This window comes from Equus caballus, chromosome 1, assembly GCF_041296265.1.
Source record: "Equus caballus isolate H_3958 breed thoroughbred chromosome 1, TB-T2T, whole genome shotgun sequence".
NCBI classification, from domain to species: Eukaryota; Metazoa; Chordata; class Mammalia; order Perissodactyla; family Equidae; genus Equus; species Equus caballus.
The window spans coordinates 100,580,691-100,607,561 of NC_091684.1; the positions used below are offsets into that span (position 1 = coordinate 100,580,691).

The 26,871-nt window shown below is 43.5% G+C and overlaps 1 protein-coding gene across 8 annotated transcripts; it reads left to right on the forward strand.

The window, feature by feature from the left end:
- Positions 1-122: 122 nt before the first annotated feature.
- Positions 123-22,458, forward strand: DYDC1 (DPY30 domain containing 1). Of its 8 annotated transcripts, none has more exons than XR_011438282.1 (8): positions 123-277; positions 3,003-3,165; positions 3,607-3,708; positions 16,202-16,294; positions 19,400-19,456; positions 19,935-20,039; positions 21,242-21,443; positions 22,377-22,458. XR_011438282.1 is itself a non-coding variant. In XM_001501456.5 (7 exons), exons 2-7 carry the CDS (start codon positions 3,019-3,021, stop codon positions 22,404-22,406), a joined length of 534 nt encoding a protein of 177 aa, XP_001501506.1. In that variant the 5' UTR covers positions 136-395; positions 3,003-3,018; the 3' UTR covers positions 22,407-22,458. The 8 variants fall into 8 exon arrangements, 4 of the variants coding, with proteins under 4 accessions (XP_001501506.1, XP_023504750.1, XP_023504755.1 ...); XR_288915.4 differs by having other exon boundaries at positions 131-395; XR_011438279.1 differs by having other exon boundaries at positions 164-395; positions 3,006-3,165.
- Positions 22,459-26,871: the final 4,413 nt, after the last annotated feature.

Here is a 26,871-nt window from a genome sequence, read left to right on the forward strand (position 1 = left end):
GCAGCGCTTTCTCCCCCGGGCCCCCTCCCTAGCGCCCTCCGCTCACCGGCGCGCGCCCCTCCTCACTGGGCCTGCGTCTCTGGCCCCGGGGCTGCGCGCGCTCGTTGCCTAGCGACGGGACGCGGCCCACGAGTCGGGGGCGGGCACGCGCCTCAACGCAGGCGCAGTCGGGGAGAAGGGGCTCGGTGCTCGGCTGGGCTGCGGCTGCAGAGGCGGTTTCGGACGTTGGCCCTCGCGGACCGTGCGGGGCGCGGGCGACGCTCCCGAGTCTAGCGGGGTCAGTTCAGCGCCGGCGGCTCCGCGGGTGCGCCCTCGGCTCCTCCTCCTCCGCTGCCTCCTCCTCCGCTGCCTTCTCCTCCGCTGCTGCCTCCGCCTCCGCCGCCGCCTCCTCGAGGGTGCGTGGCGCCGCGCCTGGTTGAGGGCGGGACAACCCTCGGGGACCCGGGATAGAAAAAGGAACCCTACCGCCCCGAGTCGAGGGTTGCCAGATAAATACGGGACGCCCAGTTAAACTTGAATCCTTGTGCTTTATAGTATGAGTATAGTATAATACAAATCATTCGTTGTTTATCTGAAATTCGAGCTTAACTGAGCATCTTGTATTTTTATTTGCTAAATCTGGCAGCCCTACCCAGATCCTCTCCTTTGCCACTCGGCTGGCCAGCTTTCTCCCAGGCACCGGCCAGGGACCTCTATTTCTCTTGACAACTTCTCCAGGGTTGTTTCTCTGGGAAGAGGCTCCCTGATGTTTAGCTAAGATGCCTGTTGGTGTGTGTGACAAACACCATTCCTTACAACAATCTTGCAAGGTGAGTGTTATTGCCATTTCATGGACAGGAAACACGCCAGGTGAGGTAAAGAGCCTCGCCGGGGTCCTGCTGAGAGTGGCATGCAGCGCCCATGGATCTGAGATGGGCCCTGGATGGGGCCCTAGTCCTGGGCCAGAGGCTTCCCGCTTCCTCCGTATTACCCGTTGCTCTGTGGAGTAGCTGCAGGAGGCTGTTGCCTTTTTATGTCACTCCCCTTTAGATGACATTGAGGTGTCAGCGGAGTTATTTTTGTCTTTATAGTATATCCCGGTGAAGAAGTACAGTGAGGATGCTGCGTTGCAAACTCAGTTGTAGAATTCTTTCCACCGTGTAGTGAGGACACCAAGGCCGACCTGATAGGGAATTAGGTTCATTTGCTCCACTGTTCAATTTTTAGATGTTTAGTTTTTATGACTACATTTGTGTATACACACAGACACATTCCTTTTGCCGCAGCTGTTGCTAGCACAGAAGGTGGCATCCATATACAATTTCTGCACCTGGCTTTTTCCACATCATGCTGTATCCTAGAGACCACCCCCTGTTTTAGAGATCCTCCTCGTTCTGGTTTACACTTGCCCAATAATCCATTGTGTTGCTGTATCTCGTCAGTCCCCTAATGATGAGCATTTGGATGGGCTTCCATTTTGGTTTTTCTAAATAATGGTGCAAAATAACCGTTTGCGTATATCATTTTATATTTTTTCAAGATAGGACCCCAGAAATGAGATTGATGGGTCAAAGAGTAAGTACATATGTAATTTTCTAGATATTGCCAAATTTCCCTCCAAAGGAGTTATACCATCTTGTACTGTCGCTACCGTTGTATGAGAGAGACCCCATTGTATTGGGGTCCACGGATGAACCTCAGGAGGTCATTGTTGCTGAAATTTTGTGCAGCATGTTAGGTCCGTTTGTCCAGGGACGGGTGTAGACATGCTGGCATTCTATCCCCTGTAATTGCTCATGCCTGACATACAGAAGCACTGAGTGTGATCTGTTAAATAATGATTGTGTTTTGTTAGATTCTCAGAGGAGTCCGGATTCCATAGAGTCATCTGAGGGTGGTCACTTCTTTCAAAGCACCTGAGATGGAGTGCTTGCTACGTTTCTTTCTTCTTTTTTAAAAAAATCTGGCCTAAGATTATTCTTGAGCATCTTCATAACTGAACAGACTGGGACATTCCTGGGAGAGGGGAGAAGCTCATTCCCTTGCCACCACAAAGAGCCAGCTGTGTCACCCTTATGACGAAAACACTCCTCCAGGGGCTGGAGGAGCTGGTCTCTGGAAGGACAGACACGTGCATACAGGCAGTCCTCAGGCAGTGTGACAAGTGCTGTGTGAACTGCCTGGGGAAGGAGGAACTTTCTGTGTCGTCTGAGAAAGCTTGGGGAATGAGAGATCTGCATCTTGCAGGTGGGGAGATATTTCCCGAGCCGAGCCGAGAGGTTGGGTGGGGTCTTCGTGTGGCAAGTGTGGCGATCGACAAGTGTGAAATGTGAGCAGCCGATGGCAGGATGTTCTGTGTAGTTAGAGGCCTGGATGTTGGAGGCAGAAGAGATGCCCCGAGGTGAGACGGAGTGTGAGGAGCCTCATGTGCTGTTCTCGGAAGCTTGAATTTTTTTATTCTTCGGCCTTGGAGATTCAAGGCCTTTTTTTTTTTTTTTGAGGTGGACCTTTGTGATGCTTTCTAAAATGACTCTCCTGGCTTGGGAGCAGCATCTTAGTAGTCATTAAGGTAACCACCCTGGAATCAAGAGTTGGGTGTGACTCCTGCCTCCGCCAGGTGCCACTGTGTGGTCCTGGACTGTCCCCTTATGCTCTTCGTGCTGGGCCTCCTCAGCTGACAGTGGGGATAATGACGCCCACCTCTCAGATGTGTTGTGAGGATTGAGAGAGAAGTGTTGTTTGGCACGTGGTCATCTTGCAGTCAACAATGGCAGTTGCCCTTTCCTCACTCCTGGACTGGAGGGGCCTTCAAGATTTTGAAACTATTTTGGTTGGAGTGGCTTCTGTGGAGCCTTTTTAGAAACTGTTAGAAGTTTCCTGGGGCCAGCGTGCTTGTGCCGTCCCTGATGGGAGGTGCCCGTGGCTGGTGACAGGATGTAACACTTTTTGGCCTCCCCGGACCGTACTTTTATTGTGCCTTAATTGAAAATTTCCTGCATTAATGCAAAGATGCTTGTCTTTAGAAGTGAGGAGTCCGAGATGGAGTCAATGTATCTTCAGAAGCACCTTGGGGCGTGTCTAACTCAAGGTCTTGCAGAGGTGGCGAGAGTCCGCCCCGTGGACCCAATAGAGTATTTAGCGTTGTGGATCTACAAGTATAAGGAGAACGTGACCATGGAGCAGCTGGTAAGCGTGGGTCTTCTTTCAGAAAGTTAGAAGAGTACAATAATTGGTCCAGTTTGTCTGCTTTTTAAAAAGTTCAATATTATTTCTTTCTGTTATAAAAATAGTATGTTTATTATACTAAAACTTGAACATGAAAAAGTAGAAGAAGAAAACAATACCCAAAGAAGACCTCTATTTAGATTTTTAGGTGTTTTCTTCTAGTCTTTTTATCTGTACATTTGTCTGTAGATATTTTTATATAATTGTGATCATATTCAATGGATAATTTTAATTTTGTGTTTCTTGTTCGAATAAAACACACATTTCCCCAAATCATTATATAGTTTCCAAGTGGATAGACTATAATTTACTTAGCCCTTTCCCTATTGTTGGTAATTAAGATGCTTTCAAAATTGTTTTGTCTCTAATTAGTCATGTGATATTGTTTCTAAACAATCCTAGAGACAACAGGAAATGGCTGACTTGGCACGAGAGAGACAGCACGCCCTGATGGAGCAGGAAATGATGGAGAGGCTTAGAGCAGAGGAGCTCCTGTTTCAGCAGGTGAGATGAGTAAGAGAGTTCAGCGGTGACTGGAATTAGCATCATCAACCTCTGTGTGATGCAACCCAAGAGCTGAAAAACTCCCCATCTTGGGTTACTTGGCTGTAGCTTTCTTAGGTTTTCCTCTTCACATTTGTGTCCGTCTTCGCTGGAGAAGCAGCAGCAGTGAGGTAGGAGGAAAACCCAGGGAGTGTGCCTTCCTCTGAGCTGAGGGGGAGAGCCTCTCAGTGAGACCTGAGTGATGAGCCCAGCCTGTCGCTGGTTGGGTGAGGACAGGACTGCACAGGGCCCCTTCAAGGCCACTGGCGACCATGGCTGGTGTGGGTGGGGTGGGGCAGAGCAGGGGAGATGGGGAGTGTGGGTGATGCTTTCAAGGAAGTTTTCAGGGAGCGAGTTTTTTTTTTCTTTAAGAAACACAGTGGAAGTGGGGGAGAGTAGTCGATGCTAAGAAATAGAGGGAGATGATTTTTAAAGTCAGCTTTCCACAGAGACAAAGGGAAATTGAGTCTGGAACATAGGTTAGGAAGGTCAAAGGTCACTTCTTTGATTCAAGGAAAGAGGAGAGGCTAGGGTAGGTACGTGTAGGTGTATAGGTTTTGTGGCACACAGTTGAAAGCAGTTTCTGCGTGACTTGTTTCTTCTTTATGAAGTGGGGACCATGATTGTCTTCCAAGAATGAGGTGGTGGGCTGGCAGGTGTGGGGAGGGTGGTGAAGGTGTGAAGTGGTGGCTTCCGACCGTGGCAGAGAGAACTGGCCAGGGAAACTTCGAATTTCTTAGTAGCACTGAGTACCTGGTGTGGCTGGAGACCCAGCATTTAAAATGTTGCTGTTTGGTTGGGCTTTGTTGATTACGTGATTTTTCTCCACTTAAGCCTAGATATCTGAGCGCAGATGTGGAAGAGGCAGACCTTTGACGGCAGTAGGTTTGGGGTAGCAGCACTGGGGAGGCGAATGTGTTGGTAAGAGAGTGCTTGAAGGGATACGGCATGGAGTATAAACAAGATGGGGGACGTTCCAGAGTGGCTTCTGGACTCGGTTAATTTATGGAGAGCGTCTGAACTAAATTTCAGTCACCCCTCTAGTTCTACCATATAGTACTTAACTCTAGAGTCTCAACTCGAGTCTACATATTTAAAACGGGAAAGAAGCCTGTTATTGGGGTGTGTGGATAAAAAGGAAAATACAGACATGGCAAATAGCATCTCTGCCCAATCTCCCATCCTTGATTCTGGGGTAGAACATTCTAGGCGCCTTAGATGGATGTGCTGTTGAAAACTTGACTGCTTCTGAGTCTTCCTTGTTGAGTCATTTGGCTTATTCTTCTGGGAAGTTGCAGAGTGCTGAGTTCGATGTCAAATGATCATCCAAATGGGCAAGTGTCTGCCAGGGTGGTCCCAGCTCTGAGTGAAGAGCTGCCCTTCCTCTTACAGCTCCTGTAGCTGGTATCTGTCCCCTGTCTATCAGAATAAGAACTTTTCAGCAATTCTCCTTCCCCAAGATGATGGCGTCACAAATGTGGAGATGCTGAACTGTCTTTGGCTCGTCCATTGTACCTTACTTAGATAAAATCTGACAATACTGGAAATCAAACATCTCTCCAGCTGTGTCATGTAGACCGTATGAAGCAATCCACTGTGCATCAGACCCTAAGTATTGCATTGGGAGTGGAAGATACAGTAATATTCTGCAGAGATTTTATGGCCAGTAAAGAAGTGGCTTGGGGGGCAGAAATAGATGAGAGAAGGGACACGTGGAGAGGTAGACCAACAGAGAAGAGCTTAAGAGAGAGAGAGGGTGAGATGAAGAGCAACCGAGAGGCCTTTCCGTGCCCCTCGAGTCAAGTGAGCTGGAGGGTCAGACACTGCTCGCCTCCCTGGTGGTTGCCGGAGCAGGTGTCCTTGAGGTCGGGACTGCTGACTTGAAATTCCTTGAGACTTCAGGTGCCCTCTAGCCAGCCCAGGTCCTTGTGGACAGGGAAGCATTTTTACTGCCATTTTCTACTTGAGCTTATTTTTGAAGAAAAAGCTTTTTTGTTTTGTATTTGTTTGAATATCTTTCAAATGGTTTTACTCATGTGTGGAGAAAGGAATTGGGTTTTGAAAATTTCCTGAAAATGTTAAGAAACTGAGTATGTTGACCAGCGTGGTTGATATTTAGCGACTGTTCTTTCATTATTGTTGAGACATTAGAGTTGTTTCACTTCCTCTGCCAACGTCTGAAAGTCGGTTGAAGGATGTGTTCCTGTGTTTCAGCTACCTGCCCCATCGCTCTTATCTTGCTGAGAATTATACAGGAATACCAAGAAATTACCTTTAACAACTCTTTAAGACTAAATATTAATCACTGTTTATTATCTCTTTATATGTAAAAATGTATTATTTTAAAAATGCATTTTAAAAAATGTAGTTTTAAGATGCTCTTAATGGAGTGAGCTCGTTAGCCTGTTTATGGAATGGAGCTGGACTGATGGTGAGAAAGTATTTTCTAGCTCAGGCTGGCAAACTCTCTCTGGAGAGGTAGATGGTTTATGATTTGCAGGCCAAGAGGTGAAACTGAGGATCTTATGTAGGTATTATGGTTTATTATGTAGATATAGCAAGAGAGAAAACAAATTTCCAGAAATGTCTTATTGATGAAATAAAAAAAGGTAATAACATGTGAATACGATTTTTTTAAATACAGGCTTATTAATGAGGAAATAAATTCTAGGGTTTTTTTTTTTTTTTTTTTAAAGATTTTATGTTTCCTTTTTCTCTCAAAGTGCCCTGGTACATAGTTGTGTATTTTTAGTTGTGGGTCCTTCTAGTTGTGGCATGTGGGATGCCACCTCAACATGGCTTGACGAGCAGTGCCACGTCCATGCCCAGGATTCAAACAGGCGAAACCCTGGGCTGCCGAAGCAGAGTGCACAAACTTAACCACTTGGCCACGGGTCCGGCCCCTGGGGTTTTTTTTTTTTTTAAGTGAAATTTCTTTCTTTCTTTCTTTCTTTTTTCTTTTTTTTTTAATTAATGTTATGATAGATTACAACCTTGTGAGGTTTCAGTTGTACATTATTGTTAGTCATGCTGTGGGTACACTACTTCCCCCTTTGTGCCCTCTCCCCACCCCCCCTTTTCCCTGGTAACCACCGATCAGATCTCCTTGTCAATATATTAACTTCCACCTATGAGTGGAGTCATATAGAGTTCGTCTTTCTCTGACTGGCTTATTTCACTTAACATAATACCCTCGAGGTCCATCCACGTTGCTGCGAATGGGCCAGTTTTGTCTTTTTTATGGCTGAGTAGTATTCCATTGTGTATATATACCATATCTTCTTTATCCAATCATCAGTTTCTGGGCATGTAGGTTGGTTCCACATCTTGGCTATTGTAAATAATGCTGCGATGAACATAGGGGTGCAAGGGACTCTTGGGATTTCTGATTTCAGGTTCTTAGGATAGATACCCAGTAATGGGATGGCTGGGTCATAGGGTATTTCTATTTTTAACTTTTTGAGAAATCTCCATACTGTTTTCCATAGTGGCTGTACCAGTTTGCATTCCCACCAACAGTGTATGAGGGTTCCTTTTTCTCCACAACCTCTCCAACATTTGTCGCTCTTGGTTTTGGATGTTTTTGCCAATCTAACGGGTGTAAGGTGATATCTTAGTGTAGTTTTGATTTGCATTTCCCTGATGATTAGCGATGATGAACATCTTTTCATGTGTCTATTGGCCATATTTAAATCTTCTTTTGAGAAATGTCTGTTCATGTCCTCTGCCCATTTTTTGATCGGGTTGTTTGTTTTTTTGTTGTTAAGCAGTGTGAGTTCTTTGTATATTATGGAGATTAACCCCTTGTCGGATAAGTGGCTTGTAAATGTTTTTTCCCAATTAGTGAGCTGTTTTTTTGTTTCAATCCTGTTTTCCCTTGCCTTGAAGAAGCTCTTTAGTCTGATGAAGTCCCATTTGTTTATTCTTTCTATTGTTTCCCTCAACTGAGGAGTTATAGTGTCGGAAAAGATTCTTTTGAAACTGATGTCAAAGAGTGTACTGCCTATATTCTCTTCCAAAAGACTTATTGTCTCAGGCCTAATCTTTAGGTCTTTGATCCATTTTGAGTTTATTTTGGTGTGTGGTGAAAAAGAATGGTCAATTTTCAATCTTTTGCATGTGGCTGTCCAGTTTTCCCAGCACCATTTGTTGAAGAGACTTTCTTTTCTCCATTGTAGGCCCTCTGCTCCCTTGTCAAAGATTAGCTGTCCATAGATGTGTGGTTTTATCTCTGGGCTTTCAATTCTGTTCCATTGATCTGTGGACCTGTTTTTGTACCAGTACCATGCTGTTTTGATCACTGTAGCTTTGTAGTATGTTTTGAAATCGGGGATTGTGATTCCGCCGGCTTTGTTTTTCTTGCTCAGGATTGCTTTAGCAATTCGGGGTCTTTTGTTGCCCCATATGAATTTTAGGATTCTTTGTTCAATTTCTGTGAAGAATGTTCTTGGGATTCTGATTGGGAGTGCATTGAATCTGTGGATTGCTTTAGGTAGTATGGACATTTTAACTATGTTTATTCTTCCAATCCATGTGCATGGAATGTCTTTCCATCTCTTTATGTCATCGTCAATTTCTTTCAAGAAAGTCTTGTAGTTTTCATTGTATAGATCCTTCACTTCCTTGGTTAAGTTTATCCCAAGGTATTTTATTCTTTTCATTGTGATTGTGAATGGGATTGAGTTCTTGAGTTCTTTTTCTGTTAGTTCATTGTTAGTGTATAGAAATGCTACTGATTTATGTATGTTGATTTTACACCCTGCTACTTTGCTGTAGTTGTTGATTATTTCTAATAGTTTTTCTATGGATTCTTTGGGGTTTTCTATATATAAGATCATGTCGTCTGCAAACAGCGAGAGTTTTACTTCTTCATTACCTATTTGGATTCCTTTTATTTCTTTTTCCTGCCGAATTGCTCTGGCCAACACCTCCAGTACTATGTTGAATAGGAGTGGTGAAAGTGGGCACCCTTGTCTTGTTCCTGTCCTCAGAGGGATGGCTTTCAGTTTTTGTCCGTTGAGTATGATGTTGGCTGTGGGTCTGTCATATATGGCCTTTATTATGTTGAGGTACTTTCCTTCTATACCCATTTTATTGAGGGTTTTTATCATAAATGGGTGTTGGATCTTGTCAAATGCTTTCTCTGCATCTATTGAGATGATCATGTGGTTTTTGTTTTTCATTTTGTTGATGTAGTGTATCACGTTGATTGACTTGCGGATGTTGAACCATCCCTGTGTCCCTGGTATAAATCCCACTTGATCATGGTGTATAATCTTTTTGATGTATTGCTGTATTCGGTTTGCCAGAATTTTGTTGAGGATTTTTGTATCTATGTTCATCAGTGATATTGGCCTGTAGTTCTCCTTCTTTGTGTTGTCCTTGTCAGGTTTGGGGATCAGAGTGATGTTGGCTTCATAGAATGTGTTAGGGAGTACTCCATCTTCCTCAATTTTCTGGAATAGTTTGAGAAGAATAGGTATTAAGTCTTCTTTGAATGTTTGGTAGAATTCTCCAGAGAAGCCGTCTGGTCCTGGACTCTTATTTTTGGGGAGGTTTTTGATTACCATTTCCATTTCCTTACTTCTGATTGGCCTATTCCGATTCTCTATTTCTTCCTGATTCAGTTTGGGGAGGTTGTAGGAGTCTAGGAAGTTGTCCATTTCTTCCAGGTTGTTCAATTTGTTGGCATATAGTTTTTCATAGTATTCTCTTATGATGCCTTGTATTTCATTGGTATCTGTTGTGATTTCTCCTCTCTCATTCCTAATTTTATTTATTTGAGATTTCTCTCTTCTTTTCTTGGTGAGTCTGGCTAAAGGTTTGTCGATTTTGTTAATTTTTTCGAAGAACCAACTCTTTGTTTCATTGATCCTTTCTACTGTCTTTTTTGTTTCAATATCATTTATTTCTGCTCTTATTTTTATTATTTCCCTCCTTCTACTGACTCTGGGCTTTGTTTGTTCTTCTTTTTCTAGTTCTGTTAGGTGTCGTTTCAGGTTGCTTATGTGAGCTTTTTCTTGTTTAGTGAGGTGAGCCTGTATTGCGATGAATTTCCCTCTTAGGACTGCTTTTGCTGCATCCCAAATGATTTGGTATGTCATGTTCTCATTTTCATTTGTCTCCAGATAATATTTGATTTCTTCTTTAATTTCTTCAATGATCCATTGTTTGTTCAGAAGCGTGTTTAGTCTCCACATTTTTGCACCTTTCTCTGCTTTTTTCTTGTAGTTGATTTCTAGTTTCATAGCATTATGATCAGAAAAGATGCTTGATATTATTTCAACTCTCTTGTATTTATTGATGTTTGCTTTGTTTCCCAAAATATGGTCAATCCTTGAGAATGTTCCATGTGCACTTGAGAAGAATGTGTAACCTGCTGTTTTTGGATGAAGTGTTCTATATATGTCTATTAAGTCCATCTGGTCTAATTTTTCATTTAATTCTATTATTTCCTTGTTGATTTTCTGTCTGGATGTTCTGTCCATTGGTGTTAATGGTGTGTTGAGGTCCCCTACTATTATTGTATTGTTGTTGATGTCTTCTTTTAGTTCTGTTAAGAGTTGCTTTACAAATTTTGGTGCTCACATGTTGGGTGCATATATATTTATAAGTGTTATATCTTCTTGGTGGAGAGTCCCTTTTATCATTATATACTGTCCTTCTTTGTCTTTCTTTATCTATTTTGCTTTGAAGTCTACCTTGTCTGATATTAGTATAGCGACATCTGCTTTCTTTTGTTCATTATTAGCTTGGAGTATTGTTCTCCATCCCTTCACTCTGAGTCTGTGTTTGTCTTTGGGGCTGAGGTGTGTTTCCTGGAGGTGGCATATTGTTGGGTCTTGTTCTTTGATCCATCCTGCCACTCTGTGTCTTTTGATTGGGGAGTTCAATCCATTTACATTTAGAGTGATTATTGAGATGTGGGGGCCTACCACTACCATTTTATGTCTTGTTTTCCGGTTTTCTTCAATTTCCTTTGTTTCTCGTCCCATGGTTTAATCTGTTCTGATGTAGAGCTGCTACTCTCTGTTCTTGTCCTTCTACTTATCTCCTCTGCTCTTGGTTTTGTAGCCCCTTTCCTTTTTTGGATTTTTCAGGAATGAGGGTTTTCCTGAGGATTTCCTGAAGAGGAGGTTTTGTGGCAATGAACTCCCTTAATTTTTGTTTATCTGGGAAAGTTTTTATTTCTCCATCGTATTTGAAGGATATTTTCACTGGGTAGAGAATTCTCGGCTGCAGGTTTTTGTCCTTCATATTTTTGAATATATCATTCCACTCTCTTCTAGCCTGTAAAGTTTCTGCTGAGAAATCTGCTGATAGCCTGATGGGGGTTCCTTTGTAGGTTAGTTTCTTTTGCCTGGCTGTCCTTAGTATTTTCTCCTTGTCGTTGACTTTTGCTAGCTTCACTACTATATGCCGTGGGGTTGGTCTTCTTGCATTGATAAAGTTTGGAGATCTATTGGCTTCTGTCACCTGAAGATCCATCTCTCTCACCAGATTTGGGAAGTTCTCAGCCATTATTTCTTTGAAGAGGCTTTCTGCCCCTTTCTCCTTCTCTTCTCCCTCTGGTATACCTATAATCCTTACGTTGCATCTCCTAATTGTGTCTGATAGTTCTCGGAGAGGTTCTTCATTCCTTTTTAGTCTTACTTCTCTCTCCTCCTCTGCCTGCAGCATTTCTATATTCCCATCTTCCAAATTGCTAATTCTTTCCTCCATATTATCGGCCCTACTGTTCAGTGCATCTAGATTTTTCTTAATCTCCTCTATTGTGTTCTTCATTTCCAGTATTTCTGTTTGGTTCTTCTTTATTGTATCAAACTCTTTTGTGACATAGCTCCTGAACTCGTTGAGTTGTCTATCTGAATTCTCTCTTAACTCATTGAGTATTTTAACGATGGCTGTTTTGAAGTCATCGTCATTTAGGTTATATATTTCATTTTCTTTGGGATTGTTTTCTGTGTATTTGTTATTTTCCTTCTGTTCTGGAGATTTAATGTATTTTTTCACATTGCTTAATGTTGTAGATTTATGCCTCTGCATAGAGATAGAGTTTAGTTGCTCCTTCCGCTTGTTTCTGCTGCTGTGGTGGGGGAGCAGCTGTTTATACTGCACCAACCAGGAACCCTATCCACAGTTGCTAACTGGGCCTGGGCCCCTCCTCGTAGTCACAGTGGTCCTTTGGATTCCCTCTTCTGCCATGGGGGCCGTCACGGGGGGGCTTCAGGCTGCTGGTGCCTACTGTTGCAGCCCACCTAGACGTGCTCCCTCCTTGGGGTCTGCAACGGTGTTATGGGCTTTTCCAGCGGCTAGGGGTAGGATCACTTATATTTGCCGCTCTGTCACTGTCAGCACCTACAAAATCTCACTTGTCCACTATGGGTCGCAGCAGAGCTATGGGCATCTTCTACAGTCTGTGGTTAGCTCACCTAACTATGCTACTTTTGTCCCGGGGTCTTCCAGCCTTGTGGCTGCCGGATGGGTGCTCTCTACTAGTGCTGTGCAGAGGCTTTCGCTGAGGCTGCTGTGAGCCTGTAGGGTTTCCCCCTAGGCTACGGAGCCGGGTCGCTGGAACTCCAGCCAGCCCCAGTCCTGTTCCCCAGGAACTTGGGGAGCCCTTTGCCCTGTCTGGGGGATAGCCGGAGATCCTGATTTCAGTGGTAGCTGGTCAGCTGCTGCCCTGCCTGATATTCTCCTCTCCGGGACCCTCCCAGTGTTGTGGATGCTGGGTGTGGCCCCTCCGCTAATGGCAGACAGAGAGTTTTGTCTGCTGCCCGGGCGGAACTCTGGAGCTTCCCCCCTGGGCTGCGGAGCTGGCCTCTGGAGCTCCACCCTGCCCCAGTCCTCTCCGAGATCTCCGGCAATCCCTTGCCCCACAGGGCGGGCAACGGCAGCTGGGGTTCGCCGCGCCCTCTGGGATTCTCTCCGGGACTTTCGCGGAGTTGTGAATGCTGGGCGTGGCCCTCTGCTAATGGCAGACAGAGAGTTTTGTCTGCTGCCCAGGCGGAACTCTGGAGCTTCCCCCCTGGGCTGTGGAGCTGGCCTCTGGAGCTTCACCCAGCCCCAGTCCTCTCCAAGATCTCCGGCAATCCCTTGCCCCACAGTGCAGGCAGTGGCAGCCGGGGGCCCACCGTACCCTCTGTGATTCTCTCTGGGACCCTCCGGGCACCGTGGACACCAGGCAGGATCTCCCCGCCAATGGCGACACGAGACTCTCCCTGCGGGCTCAGGTGTGTAACTCTAGAGTTTCCCTCTGCATTTAGGAGTAATTGCGGGGGGTTTAGGTAGGGTTCTGGTCACCTGTTTCCACCGTCGCTCCTCTGGTGTGTGCTTGCTCCTGCCCTAGGTGTGTGTTGATCTTCTGGGGGCATCCGCTGGAAGAAAGCCGCTTGCAGGTACTAGGCTGTTCGGTCGGGCTCGGAGAGTTTTCACCTATCTCCACCTCCTCCAGGAGGGAAGTCCGTCTGCCTTCCAATGTATAGTCGTGTGGGTCTCTCAGACGTCCTGAGATGCTATCTGGATATCCTTTGTTAAGCAATGAGTGTCCAAATAATTGTAGACTCGAAGGGGGAGAGACAAAGAGGACTACTCATGGCGCCATCTTGGATCTTCCCTCTTTCTTTTTTCTTTTTTAATGCTTTTTGGTGAGGAAGATTGTCTCTGAGCTAACACCTGTTGCCAGTCCTCCTGTTTTTCCTCCCCAAAGCCCCAGTACATATTTGTGCATCCTCGTTAAGTGCTTCTAGCTCTTCTGTGTGGCACGCCACCACAGCGAGGCCCTATGGCTGGTGTGTAGGTCTGCGTCCAGGATCCAAACTGGTGAACCCAGGCCGCGGATGTGGAGTGCTAAAACTTAACCACTGTGCCACCTGGCGGACCCCAAATTCTAGTTTTAAAGATAACATTTCATTTAGTTGGAGTTCAAAGTTAATGTTCTTTATCATCACTATTAATTGAAAATGTTTATCTGTTAGTGCTGATCTGTAATGAGATTTTACGTACTTCATCTTTGAAAATATCTTTTTACACAGATAGGTCCTGCCAAAGATTGATACCAGTCCATGTGCATATGATTTCACTTGAGCATATTCATCTTTTGGAAGGCATCTTCAGAATTCTGTTAGACTTTTCTCTTGATGTGTGCCTTTTAGGGTGTCATTACCTTGTAGATAATCACTTCCAAAAGAGAGTTGGTGAATGCTTCTCAATTACACAGTTAAATGGGTTTTGAAATATGGAAATTTCCTCTGCTCTTACAGCAAGGCCTAAAAACATTCAATACAATAGATTGAACAATAGTTTGAGCTTTGAAAATACATCCACTGCCACTTTGTGTGGGATGGACATCTAGTTTCATGTTTCAGTTTTTTGATGGCACTGGAAGTGTACAGTGCAGCTTGACATTTTGATTCAAACAACCTGAATTGTTGTCGAAATAACTTTTTTGCAGTTTAAGTTTTACATGTAAGTGCTGTTTTGCCTAATGATTTTAGGGTGTATTGATTAAAAAACATTATTAAGTCTGCAGCAACAGCTAATTTCCAAAGCCATTTATGTTGGATAATAGTGGTCGAGAATGGTTCTTCTCATTTAGAAAAGTTTCAGTCTTGGCTCTGAGCTCAAAAATTCACAATAAAACATGACCGTTACCACTGTGAAGCCGTGGAACTGCTGTGTGGTAGGGCAAGTCAGGATATATGTTCAGCTTCTGTTTCTGACAGAAATCCACAGAACTGATAAGTTCCTGAGAGTGTATGAGGGACGCTGTTGACACCACTGGCTCGATAACACGTGATAACTTCAAATATTTTCTGCACAGTAGCTGCTATTGAATAATACAATGAATACTTGTAGCCTTTATACACTGTATTTTCTCAAGCTTTGTAAATTTGTCCAACTAAACTGTCCTTTTTCTGTTGCACACGTTTTTATCGCCGTTGGCTGTAGCACATCTCAGCAGGGTTCACTTCTGGTTGTGCTGAGTTAATGTTTCTCAACTTCTTCGAAAATACTCTTCCCTATATTTATCCCAAGAAGACTATTCATAGGAGCTGATTTTTCACTCACTTCAAACTCAGTATCGACTCCTTGCGTAAATGACAACAACTGAGCAGACTTGGGAGCTTTGCCTGCCCATCGAGAGTCGGGGAAAACTACTCAAAATCATTTGCCTCTTTTCAGTTGACTATCGATGTCGCTCCCAGTATCATCAACTATGTGAGCAACTGTTCTTGCCAAAAGGCTAATAATCTTAAACTGGTTTATTTTTTCCTGGACACTGAAATCAAACATATTTCAGTTAAATCACCATTGATAAGTGTATTTCCTTGCTTGGCTGAAAATGGGCCACTTGGAAACTTAATTACATTGTAGCCTCATTTTCGTTTTTAATTTTTGTGAAGAAATTCTGCTCTGATGAAGTAAGTCTGTTTTAAGTTTTCTAAAATCTTTGACCTTTGGTTTCATGTGAGTTAAGAGTGTTGTGATGAATGCTTAATCTGGTGATGTTGATATTCATTGCATTCTTTTAGTACAGTGTCATCGCATGATAAATGATTAATTTGATAATAAAGTAATGCATACTCCAAAAGGACAATATTCAAAATCCACTTCTTTTCTCGTTTTGACATGATGAGTATGAACTGATGAAAAACTGTTGCAGTATGGTGATCCCAGGGCTCCTAATGCTGTTGAGTGACAGTGGCGTCACTGTCATCTGTGGTGAGATGAGAGCACCGCCTGTGGTCTCCGTTGCAGCTGTGCTATTGTGGGAAATCAGTCATAGACAACAAGGAAGGGACTGAGCGTGGCAATGTTTCCATAAAACTTTTGTTTATAGACATTGAGATTTGAATTTCATATGATTTTCATGTGTCATGAAATATCATTATTCTTTTGATATTTGTCAGGCATTAAAAAATGTATAAAAACCGTTTTTAGCTCGTGAGCTGTACGCAAACAGAAGTTGGGTCAGATTTGGCCCACAGAATTTAGTTTGCTGGCCTCTGTTCTAGCGTGGCATATATGTTGAGTTGGGACCAAATATGTTGTTGATTGTCTATAGTTTCAGATAATATACTTAAGATTTTCTCATCTACTGTTCTACAACCAAGGTTTGCCTATTTGAAGACCTATCTATGCTTAAAGAGATCGTATCTGAAAAAATTAAGGCAATCTCATTTACAGCTTCAAGACAAACAGAGAAAATAACTTGATTTTATAAACGGTGCTTTTCTAAAATTAGCGATTAAGGAAGTTTCCTTTTTTATTTGGACTTCAGGAAATATTTGTAAAACCTAAAGTATTGGGTGTTAGTGCCCATTTATTTGTGTAAGTTTCTGAAACTTAGGTGGGCATAGGCTTAATTGTCCTGGGACATTTCAGAGTGATAGAGTTAACTCCTTGCCGTTGAGCTGACTCTAATACGGCTTATTTCTTTCTGAATGTTCAGCAACAGCTGGCATTCCAGCTGGAGTTGGAAATGCAGGAAAAAGAGACACAGAGAACAGAGGAACTGCAGAGAGCTCAAGAACAATTGGAAAAGGTAATTTGAAGTTTTTTAAATGTCTGTTTTATTTAAAACCTCTTAGAATCCTCGAACTGTTTCTTCTGGCTGTTGTCACGTGCGATTCATAGTCTGAAGACCTGCCACGCATTAGCTGTGTGACTTAACCAAGTCTTCAAACCTTTCTAGTCTCAGTTTACCTTTTTGAAAATAGGGATAACAGTGTCATATTATTAGCAACATCTCACTGGGTTGTAAGGATCAGGTAAGATCGTGTATGTGAAACTGCTTTGTGAGCAGTCGAGTTCTCGAATAGTAACATTGTCAACATTTTAGTCAAGAGATAGTTGTTCCTAATTAAGGTAGCTGATGTTGAAGGTTAAGTTTTTTATTATATTGGGAGTATTCTGATCTCTGAGACAGCAGTATGTCTTTTTTCTTTATGTTAGATGTATTATCAACAATAATTTACATTTTACACACGTTTTTGTATGTATTTTCATGTCTTTCATTAAATAAATTATTTGGTAACTTATATCGAAAAAGTCCATCTCCATTGACTGTGTCTGTGTACTTCATGTCAAGCCTCTAGTCTGACCAGTGTTTCCTTGTATCCAGAAATTTGCTTCATGTAGACTAAACTTTTGAGTGACTGACTTATACTGTTTACCTGGATGTTACAGGTTGTGTGCTTGGAGCTGGTATCTATCACTCAAATGTTACTCCCCCATTTATTCCATAGTTAAAATTTAAAACAGAAGCAGGTTTCACAGAATGTGCTTACTAATAGCTTAGAAGAGAGCTTCATTATTTAAAGCAATTAAACAAATTTGGAAGGGTGAATTGAATAAAAAAGATGAGATTGTTTTTTCTTTTTTTTTAATTGATATAATGTTGGTTTATCACATCATATAAATTTCGGGTGTACATCATTATCTTTCAATTTCTGCGTAGACTACATCATGTTCACCACCCAAAGACTAATTACCATCCGTCACCACACACATGTGCCCAGTCACCGCTTTCCTCCTCCTCCCGCCCCTTCCCCTTTGTAACCAGCAATCTAATCTCTGTCTCTATGAGTTTGTTTGTTGTTGTTTTTATCTTCTATTTATAAGTGAGATCATGCAGTATTTGACTTTCTCTCTCTGACTTATTTCACTCAGCATGACACCCTCAAGGTCCATCCATGTTGTCACAAATGGCAGGATTTCATCTTTCTTATGGCTGAGTAATATTCCATCGTGTATAAATACCACATCTTCTTTATCCATTCGTCCCTTGATGGGCACCTAGGTTGCTTCCAAATCTTGGCTAGTGTGTATAATGCTGCCATGAACCTAGGGCTGCATGTATCTCTATGTCTTTGTGTCTTCTTGCTCTTTGGATAAATACCCAGCAGTGGAATAGCTGGATCATATGGGAGATCTATTCTTAATTTTCTGAGGATGCTCCATATTGCTTTCCATAGTGGCTGCACCAGTTTGTGTAAACTGGTGGGAGGGTTCCCCCCAGCAGTGTACAAGGGTTCCCTTCTCTCCACATCCTCTCCAACACTTGTTTCCTGTCTCATTAATAATAGCCCTTCTGACGGGCATGAGGTGATAGCTCTTTGTAGTTCTGATTTGCATTTCTCTGATAATTAGTGATGTTGAACATCAAAAAGATGAGATTTTAAAAGGATAAAGCCAAAGCCCTGTACATAGTGTTACTGACATCATCTCAGAGTGCAGTCAGATGCATGGATATACATGTGCATGCACACACACATATAAATGCATACCCCCTTTCTCTTCAGTTAATATTCAGAATCTAAAATGAAAGAAGAAAACCCAGAATGCATTAAGAAGACAGTGTCTAAATGATACGAGAATTGAAAGTATTTTTTATCAAGATGCCCTGAGAGCTCTGTTTGACTGCTAGAAAGTCTGTGGTTTGTAGGAGGAGTTGGACTCTGTTTCATGGCTTCAGAGGGTCACACCCATGTTGTTCACTATCTGCAGGATCAGCGGACTGTGGGACCAAAGCCACAATAACTTAGTCATCTGTATTCCTCCTGGCTTATCACGCCTCACCTCTCCTGCAGAGGACCCATGACCCATGCCTCACACGTTGCACAGAGGCGAGGCCATTCGTCTCCTTCCACCCTGACCTTCTTGTGGCTGCAGAGACACGACTTAAACTATCATTTGTGAAGGGAAGTTTATTGGAAGGATCCTGGGTTTGAGAAACTAAACCGTGAAGGACTCTGGTACAGTCGGGCCTTCCAGACCTTTGGGAGCAAGAGAATCCAGTGCCACCAGGGCTGTCACCTCTGCTCTTCTCTGGCCGTTAGTTCCAGTCTCTCACTATGACCCAGTTTGCTGCACGTGGCTGAGGAACGCGGTTCCCACTGCAGCCACGTGGTGGTGAGAGAAGACATTCTCAGGAGAATGGAATGGTCTTGAGAAACAGTGCCATGTGTGTCCCGTGTAATCGGGGTGACCATATTCATCTATGTCCCCTGTAATTACCGCAGCCCTGTATATGGTCACGAGCAGCCAGATGAATCAGCTCATGGTCAGCTAGGTGCCCCGCTGCCTTACAATGAGGAGAGAGAGGCCATGGCAAGGTGTGGCTTGGTTAGAAGAATGATTTCACACTCAGAACGAGGCCGCCCGTGTGCTCAGAGGTCTCGAGGGCACTGCTCAGGTCCTAGAGAGACGGTTCACCCATCGGATAGGGACTTGGGCCAGATTCATTCTTTCAGAAATATTTTCTTCTTTCTTATTATGTGTAAAATTCTACTTAACTGCGGGTTCTCTTTAAACTCTCTTATTTTAAGAATTTACTAAAATTTTTGGTCACTTTTCACGTTTGCTAATAATTTGGCTTCAGGTTTAATGTTTCAGCCCCTTTCATTTTTTTAAAAAGTTGTATGTAATTATAAGCAAAGCACAGCCATCTGCTGTTGGTATAAAGTATTAAGTGAGACTGGTCTGCAGTTGTGTATTGAGTGTATTTGGATCACTGCTTAAGAGGACAACGTTTTTGCTGTTAAATGGATCCTAGCATTGTGTGAAAAGAGAAATGCTTGAAAATTAAACATAGAATCAAGATTAAAAGAGTATTCCAAGTGTTTTTCTTCATTTTTATGTATTACAGGAGGCGAGACTGGATATGGACAGTATGGCTAAGAGCGAAGATACTTCACATTCAGAGGTGAGAAGGAGAAGTTATTCTGTGTTATGTGGAAGGAGTGAGTGTCCTGGAATGTCAAGGTTAATTCTGATATGTTAATAGCTAAATTGTTAGTAAGAAGATTATCGAAGCTGATAGTCCAAGTATGTATGCTAGTAATGACAACTCACAAATATGATGCACTTTAAAGGAAAATCTCAAAATGGATAAAAATTGGACATTCAGTTTGCCCTTGTCTTTTCAAAAACTAGAATATTGTGAGATATTGACCACACGATTACTTACAGTGGTATATTGTAAATTTTTGAATGTACTTTTTTAATAAGTCTTAGTGTTTATTTCTAGAATTCTTTGGTCATTAATGAGTATTGGTTCATTCCATTAATTAACAGTGTTGAATTTTGATGTTATAATTCAGAAATTTCTTATCAAAATGGAAAGAAAACTAATATATTATCTTTGAAGTCATTTAAAAGTAAAACTGGCTTTACGACTGTAGGACGCAGCAGCAGACTCAGGCAAGACGCTCGCTGAAATCAGTGATCGATACGGCGCGCCCAACCTGAGCAGAGTGGAGGAGCTCGATGAGCCGATGCTGTCCGACGTGAGTGTCTTTGGGAAAGTGGTGAAAGACCAGTTTGTCATGTTGGAAACCCTAGCGCGGATGAGCTGGGGTTTGGTTGACAACTGGGCCTTTTGCTTCAAAGAAAGAAAACCAGCTCCTGGGTGCGGACTGGATCCCTCAGTGACCTCCTGCCCTTTGGTGCACGTGTGCTGCTGGCCCCGGGTGAGGGTGGGTGCCTGTCTGGCCCCGTACAAATGCGCAGAGCGGATGGGAAGTAGCTGGGAGCTGATGTTGAGATAGCAGCCTGCCCTCCTGTGCAGAGGGTGATCCATATACATTGAAGTTAGGCTTTGAAAATTTCAAAATGTCTTCAAAACATATATTTGAAATCATTTGGCAAAATATATAATCTTTAAATTAAGTTTTTGGGGCCAACATTTTGGTTCTCAGAAGTGAACCCTGGAAAAATAAATATCCCAGTGGAAGTGTCTGCTTTGACAGGATGTAAGTCCATTTGTTTGTTTCATAAACACACAGTGTTTTGTATGTGCCAGGTACGGTGCCCAGTCCTGTTGTGAATAAAACAGTTTTTGACCTTGTCTAGGGGAGAAACAGACAATTGGACAAGCAGTTATTAGTCACTGATAGAGTGACAGGTAACTTAGTGTGCAAACCGGCATCCTTTGAAGTGAGAGAGGAGCTACTGATGGTTGAGGCAGGTCAGCAGGTGTGGACTGGGGCTGTCTGCAGGTGGTACGTTTACTCGCCTTGTGCACTGACCAGGTGGGACAGCACCCAGCTGAGGACCCTGGTCAGGGCAGGCATCACCCTCAGTGATGGGGTGAGGAGAACGTGTGAAGACCCAGCGGGAGGAGAACATATCTGGAGAGTGTGAGGCCAGGAGGAACTAGAGGGGAGGCGGGAGAGAGAGGGGGGCTGGCTCACAACAGGGCTTGTGATTTGTGCTCAGATGTCCAGTTTGTGCCTCAAGGCAGTGGAGGCCGATGTGATGAGAACGGCCACCTGGCTACAGCGAGTGAAGAGAATGGGTAATAGCTTTGAGGAGACCTGTTAGCAGGCCATCATAGTAATCTAGAGAGAGATGACACTGGTGGCCTGAAGCAGTAAATGGTGTTTTTAAGAGCTGTTTGGAAAGTGGAACTGGAAAGACTTGGTGCTCATCATAATCAGTCAGTGGGTAAATTTTTATTAAGTGTCTGCTGTGTTTTGGTGCTATGCAGGGAGCTGGAAAGTTCCAGTGAACAAAACAGAGTGGTTCCTGCCCTTTGGGGGCCGTGGAACCAATGGACCAGAGCAGGGAAACCTGACCAAGCCTGGACGAGTCTTCTGGAGGAAATGAGTTTTAAGGAATCAGCCTGAGATAAACCCAGCGGATGGAGAAAGCAAGATGCTTTGGAGGATGTGAAATGGTCGAGTATTCTGGTAGGTTGTGTGGAGCTGGGAGAATGGTGTGATTTGAAGCTGGCGAGGGGTTAGAGGCCAGATCACCCTGGGCTCTGTATGCCGTGTCAGGGATTTTGGACTTTGGTGGGAGTCATTGGAAGGGTTGTGTAAGGGTTAGACGTGTGTTTTTAGAAGGTGGAGAGAGGATTTGCATAGACAGGAGTGGAAACAGAAGACCACTTGGGAGGTTCTTACAGTCATCCCGATGCAAGATGACCAGCCCACGGACCAGGGTGCAGACAGCAGAGCTGGGGACAGTGGAGTGGATTCCATATTGGCTGGGAGGATAAGGGGGAGAAAGAAGTTGGGATGATGCCCTGATTTCTGCCTTGGACAACTGGACTCTTTACCATTTTTTGAGCTTTATCATTTGTTGAACATAGGAAGAGGAAGTTGGTTTTGTGAAAATGATGGCCTCAGTTGAGCCCATGTTGAGTTTCAGGTGACTCTGAGATATGCAGGTGAAAATGGCTGAAGACCAGTGACTGTATCATACAGGTCTGGAAGGCAGGAGAGAGCTCCCAGCAGGATATGGGAATGCAGCATTCGCCGGCATCTGTACTAAGTGAAGCTAGGAGAGTGAGTGGGTACCTGGGAGAGCTTGCAGAATGTGAAGGAGCGGGCTCAGGGTGAAACCATTAGAAATTCCAACATTTAAGGGGTGGGCACAGGAAGACGACCCTTGCAAGAAAGACAAGGATGACAATAAGAGTATAGCAAGGGAAGTAGAAGAAAGGATGGGTTAATAAATACGTTGAGAACACAATGGTTATTATATTGAATTTGGATTTTATTTGAAATAATTTGAAACTATCAAAAAGTTTTATATACATAGTCAGATAGAAATTACCTAAACTCTATTTTCTTTGGCTTGTTGTATTAAAGCATATTTACTTTTTATTTTGCTTTTAGGTTGCATTAAACATTGACCAAGATTTGTAGGATCAACCAACTTAAGAGCAATAAATTGTTCTGCCTGTTTCGAGTTTCAAAATACACGGTTCCCGGTTGTATTTTTTTCTTCCAAAGTTGAACTCCTCTTTTTTTTCCTTTAAAGACAGCTTCATAAATGGGATTCAAGGGTGGCCTAAAATTAGCTTAAAATATTGTTTTGGGTTCCCCAAGGCAACTGGTTATTCATGTGATTCTATTGAGAGAGCAGGAAAGGGAGGGTTTCCCAAAGTAACCCAAAGGGGCAAATGGGAGATGAGCTGAAAAGCACGTGTATCTACATGAGAAAGAGGCTACCCGAGGTGAAGGTCACTGGTCCTTGAGGAGTGGAAGAGGCTGCCGCTGTGTTGGCTCAGGCATTTTCAACATGGCTTAGACGTGGCGTTTCCTCCTGGGAGAGAACTCAAAGGTCTCCCGTTTGCTGGGAAGTGCTTATAGTCCATGCCTGTGATGGGACTGGGGTGGGGAAGGATACAGAGCTCCTGGGTACGGAGAAGCATCATTTCTTCCGGAACAACCAAGGGGCAGAAGTACTGGGCTGCCGTTGGAGGGAAGAGCTCCCTGGAAGTAAGCTGGGCACATGTTGCCTTGAGTAGGCGCTGTGTCGTCTGTGGACCCTGACTGTGTGTTTGGCGTCGTGGAAGTTTCCGGTCTATCTTTTGAGTTTTAGGGAGAGGTTGGCTTCCTTTATAAAATTCTTCCAAGTCTCAGTCTGTGTTATGAGTCCTTTCTGTTCCTGAAGGAAGGGTCTAGGCAGAGAAACGTAAATGCCGGGAAGAGGCTCCTTGTAAAAAAGAAAGTTCTGGTTTGGTTATAATGTACCTTTCTGTGGCCATGAGAACACAACAGCCTAGTTACTTAAATGGAAAGAGAAAAAGGGGAAAAAATGCGAAAGATACTGGTTTCATTAAAAAGCAGTGTTATCTTGTCACATCAGCATCGTGTGCATTTTTGGGTAAGAAGTCCTAGGTGCCCTGGAGACGTGACGTGTGTTAGTCAGGCTGCCAGGCCCTGGGCGCCCAGCATGGGTGACCTGCATTCACTCACCCAGGCACGAGTGTCCCTCCGGGACTCAGCCTCAGTCTGTGCGGTGCCATCACAGAGGGCTGGGGCAGAAGGGCAGGCCCAGAGGGCAGGGTGAGGCGCTATGGTCCTGGGGCAGGGGGTAGTCCTGTTTGAAGAGCTCCCATCAGAGCTGGGCATGGGAGGGAAGAGGTAGAATGGGGTGAAAAAGGAGAGGAAACAGGATCAGCCTCTGGGGAGAGAGCCTCACGAAGACTCAGCAGGTGATCAGGGTGCAGGCGGGTGGGCTGGTACAGGGGCGCGGCTCCTGTCCCCACAGGGAGGCGACTCGCAGGTGGAGCAGGTGCCCATGGCCCGCGGGGCCTGGGGCGAGGCTGTAGTCTGCGGGCCCACAGCCACACCGAGTCTGTGCTTAGGCCTTAGAGCTTCTTGCCAGTGGCGGCCAGCCTTCTCTTAGGCCCAGCCAGTGACTGGGTGGGGATGTCCCCTGTTCTGGCGGACTTTCTGCTGCTAGATGACATCCTGGGCTTGGCTGAAGTATTCTCGATTTTCTCGCTGACCTGGTCTCTTGGTAAGCAGGGGTAACAGAAGAGGAGGAGGAAATGGGAGAAAGAAGAGAGAAAGATAAAGGGTCCAAACATGTCACTAGACTAGATTTTCTCACTGCAAAAGGCGAGATATACGTACGTGAAAGATAAACACGTGGATGAGGAGAACAGATCAGTGGTTCCAGAGGGGAAGGGGCTGGGGGAGGGCAAAGGGGCACGTGTGGTCGGTGACAGATGGAAACCAGACTGTTGGTGGTGAACACAATGCAGTCTATGCGGAAGCTGAAATATAAATGTACACGTGAAATTTGCACAATGTTTTAAACCAGTGTGACCTCAACAAAGTAATTGTTAAAAAAAGGTGAGATAGACCATCAGAATACAGGTGCAGTAAATGCACATTTGGCTGGATCTCAAATGACCGAGCATTAATCTTAACTATTCAGCCAAAGTCAAGGCTGAAGTTCTATGCTACCTTCTGAGATACAGCAGTAAAAACACCACGACACTTTGATTAAAATTTTGGTAGTTCAGTGTTATAGGGCTGGAGCTATAATTTCTCAACGTTTTTCACTGCTGTCACTTTTGTGTTCACTGTGCGCACATTTGTGATACTATGTAAATGTTTATTTTCAGCTAAAATGGAGGAAGAAGATATTGTTGACTACCTTATTTTTCTCTAATATGTTTTTTTATTTAGATTCTATATTCTTTGTGTTTAATATTTTGGAGTACCTAATTTTTCTCAAATCCCCTTTTCTTTTCTATAGATGATGTATTCTTTATTTTGTTTGTGTTGAAGCTGACTTGTCCTGGATATAGCCACACATGATTTTTTGGGGGTAACAGCTTTATTGAGAGAGAATGGACATGACTAAACCATTCACCCATTTAAAGTTTACAGTTCATTGGTTTTTAGTACATTCAGAGAGTTGTGCAACCGTCACCACAATCAGTTTTAGAACATTTTCATCACCCCAAGAAGAAACTGCGCCCTTTAGCTGTCACCCCCAACCCCAACCCTCTCTCTTCCTAAACCTAGGCAACCACTGATCTAGTTTCTCTGTAGCACACCAGCAGGCACGATGTCTGGCCCACCACTAGTAGAGTTAAGGTTAACCATTGGGTTAAGGTGATGATGGTTGATGTCTTCTAAGATTCTGGCCCCTCTTGCAACTACAAAATAATTTGCTGGTTTTACAGTATGACCGTCCAATTCTAATTGTTTTAATACCAGTTGCTGATTCTTACCCACATTAAAATTTGCGTTGGAGTTTGTGAAATGCATTTTAAGTCTGTATTCCTTTTACTTTTGTGTCTAACATTCCTCTGAAAAGCTTTTCATCATCATTGGGAATTGTTGGATCACCCCAAAATATAATTCCTCCTGGAAAAACAAGATGAGTGTTTAATTCTTTTCCCTCAATGATCAATTTTAAAAGTAAGGAGTTTCAGGGGCTGGCCCCGTGGCCGAGTGGTTAAGTTCGCGCGCTCCGCTGCAGGTGGCCCAGTGTTTCGTTAGTTCGAATCCTGGGCGCGGACATGGCACTGCTCATCAGACCACGCTGAGGCAGCGTCCCACATGCCACAACTAGAAGAACCCACAACGAAGAATATACAACTATGTACCGGGGGGCTTTGGGGAGAAAAAGGAAAAAAATAAAATCTTTAAAAAAAAAAAAAAAAAGTAAGGCGTTTCAAAAGTAGCTGTGAACAGTGGCGATTGTTTTTCTGGCTCTCTTTCAATTGATTGTCATTATGGACTCATGGTATTTCATTGTTAAGTGTTTTTCAGTCCGTTACAATTGTTTCTTTTTTATTGTCATAACTTTGGTGAGTGGCAGCTCCTTTATTTCTTATGTCAGTGTTACTGTCAATATTCATGACCCTGAATAATTGATGTTATTCTCTCATCTACAGATGAAGAAACTGAGGCTCAGGGAGAATTGGCCTCTTTTCATACAGTTGGTGGGGCTGCATACCAGCCTAGCAGCAGACCTGCCTGGGAGGGAGCCTTTGCTGAGCCCCGAAGGCAGTATTTTCTTCCCCTTCACTATACTGACTCTGGATAGGGACAAGAAAATTGAAAGCAAAAATTTAAAGAAAGATCTGAAACAGTTATATTTGTATAGATCAATGCTCAAAGAGTATTAGACTTTTAAAGTATTTGTGTATTTTATTTTTTATTGTGGTAAAATACACATAACATAAAATTTACCATTTTAACCATTTTGAAGTGTACAATTCAGTGTCATTAGGCACAGACATGATGTTGTGCAACCATCACTGCTATTTAGTTCCAGAACTCGTTTCTCGCCCCAAATGGAAATTTCATATCCTTTAAGCAGTCACTCCCCACTTTCCCCTCCTCCCAGCCCCTGGGAACCACTGATCAGATCTCTGTCTATGAATTTGCCTGTTCTGGAAATTTCAGATAAATGGAATCATAATATATGGCCCGGCTTCTCTCACTTGCCATAATGCTTTCAGAGTTCATCTAAGTTGTCGCATGTGTCCGTGCTTCAGTCCTGTTTTGTTGCTGAATGTTATTTCACTGTTCTGATATACCACATTCGTCCATCAGTTCATGGGCCCTTGAGTTGTTTCCACCCTTTGGCTACTATGGATAATGCTGCTGTGAACACGAGTGTACAAAGTTTTATGTGGGCATATGTTTTCAGTTCTTTTGGGTGTATGCCCAGGACTGGGTCACATGGTAATTCTGTGTTGAGCTTTTGAGGAACCACCAAGCTATTTTCCACGGCTCCTCCACCATCTTACATTCCTACCAACAAGATATGAGTGCTCCAGTTTCTCCACATCCTCATCCACACTTGATATTTTCCATTTTCTTTTTTTCGTATATATGTGGCTATCCTAATGGG

Excerpts from the sequence above, each read along its gene's own strand:
- DYDC1 (XM_001501456.5), top strand. The coding sequence starts at position 3,019 with ATGGAGTCAATGTATCTTCAGAAGCACCTTGGGGCGTGTCTAACTCAA. Across the intron at positions 3,709-16,201 it reads AGGAGCTCCTGTTTCAGCAG|CAACAGCTGGCATTCCAGCT; the intron begins GTGAGATGAGTA and ends CTGAATGTTCAG. Across the intron at positions 20,040-22,376 it reads ATGAGCCGATGCTGTCCGAC|GTTGCATTAAACATTGACCA; the intron begins GTGAGTGTCTTT and ends TTTTGCTTTTAG.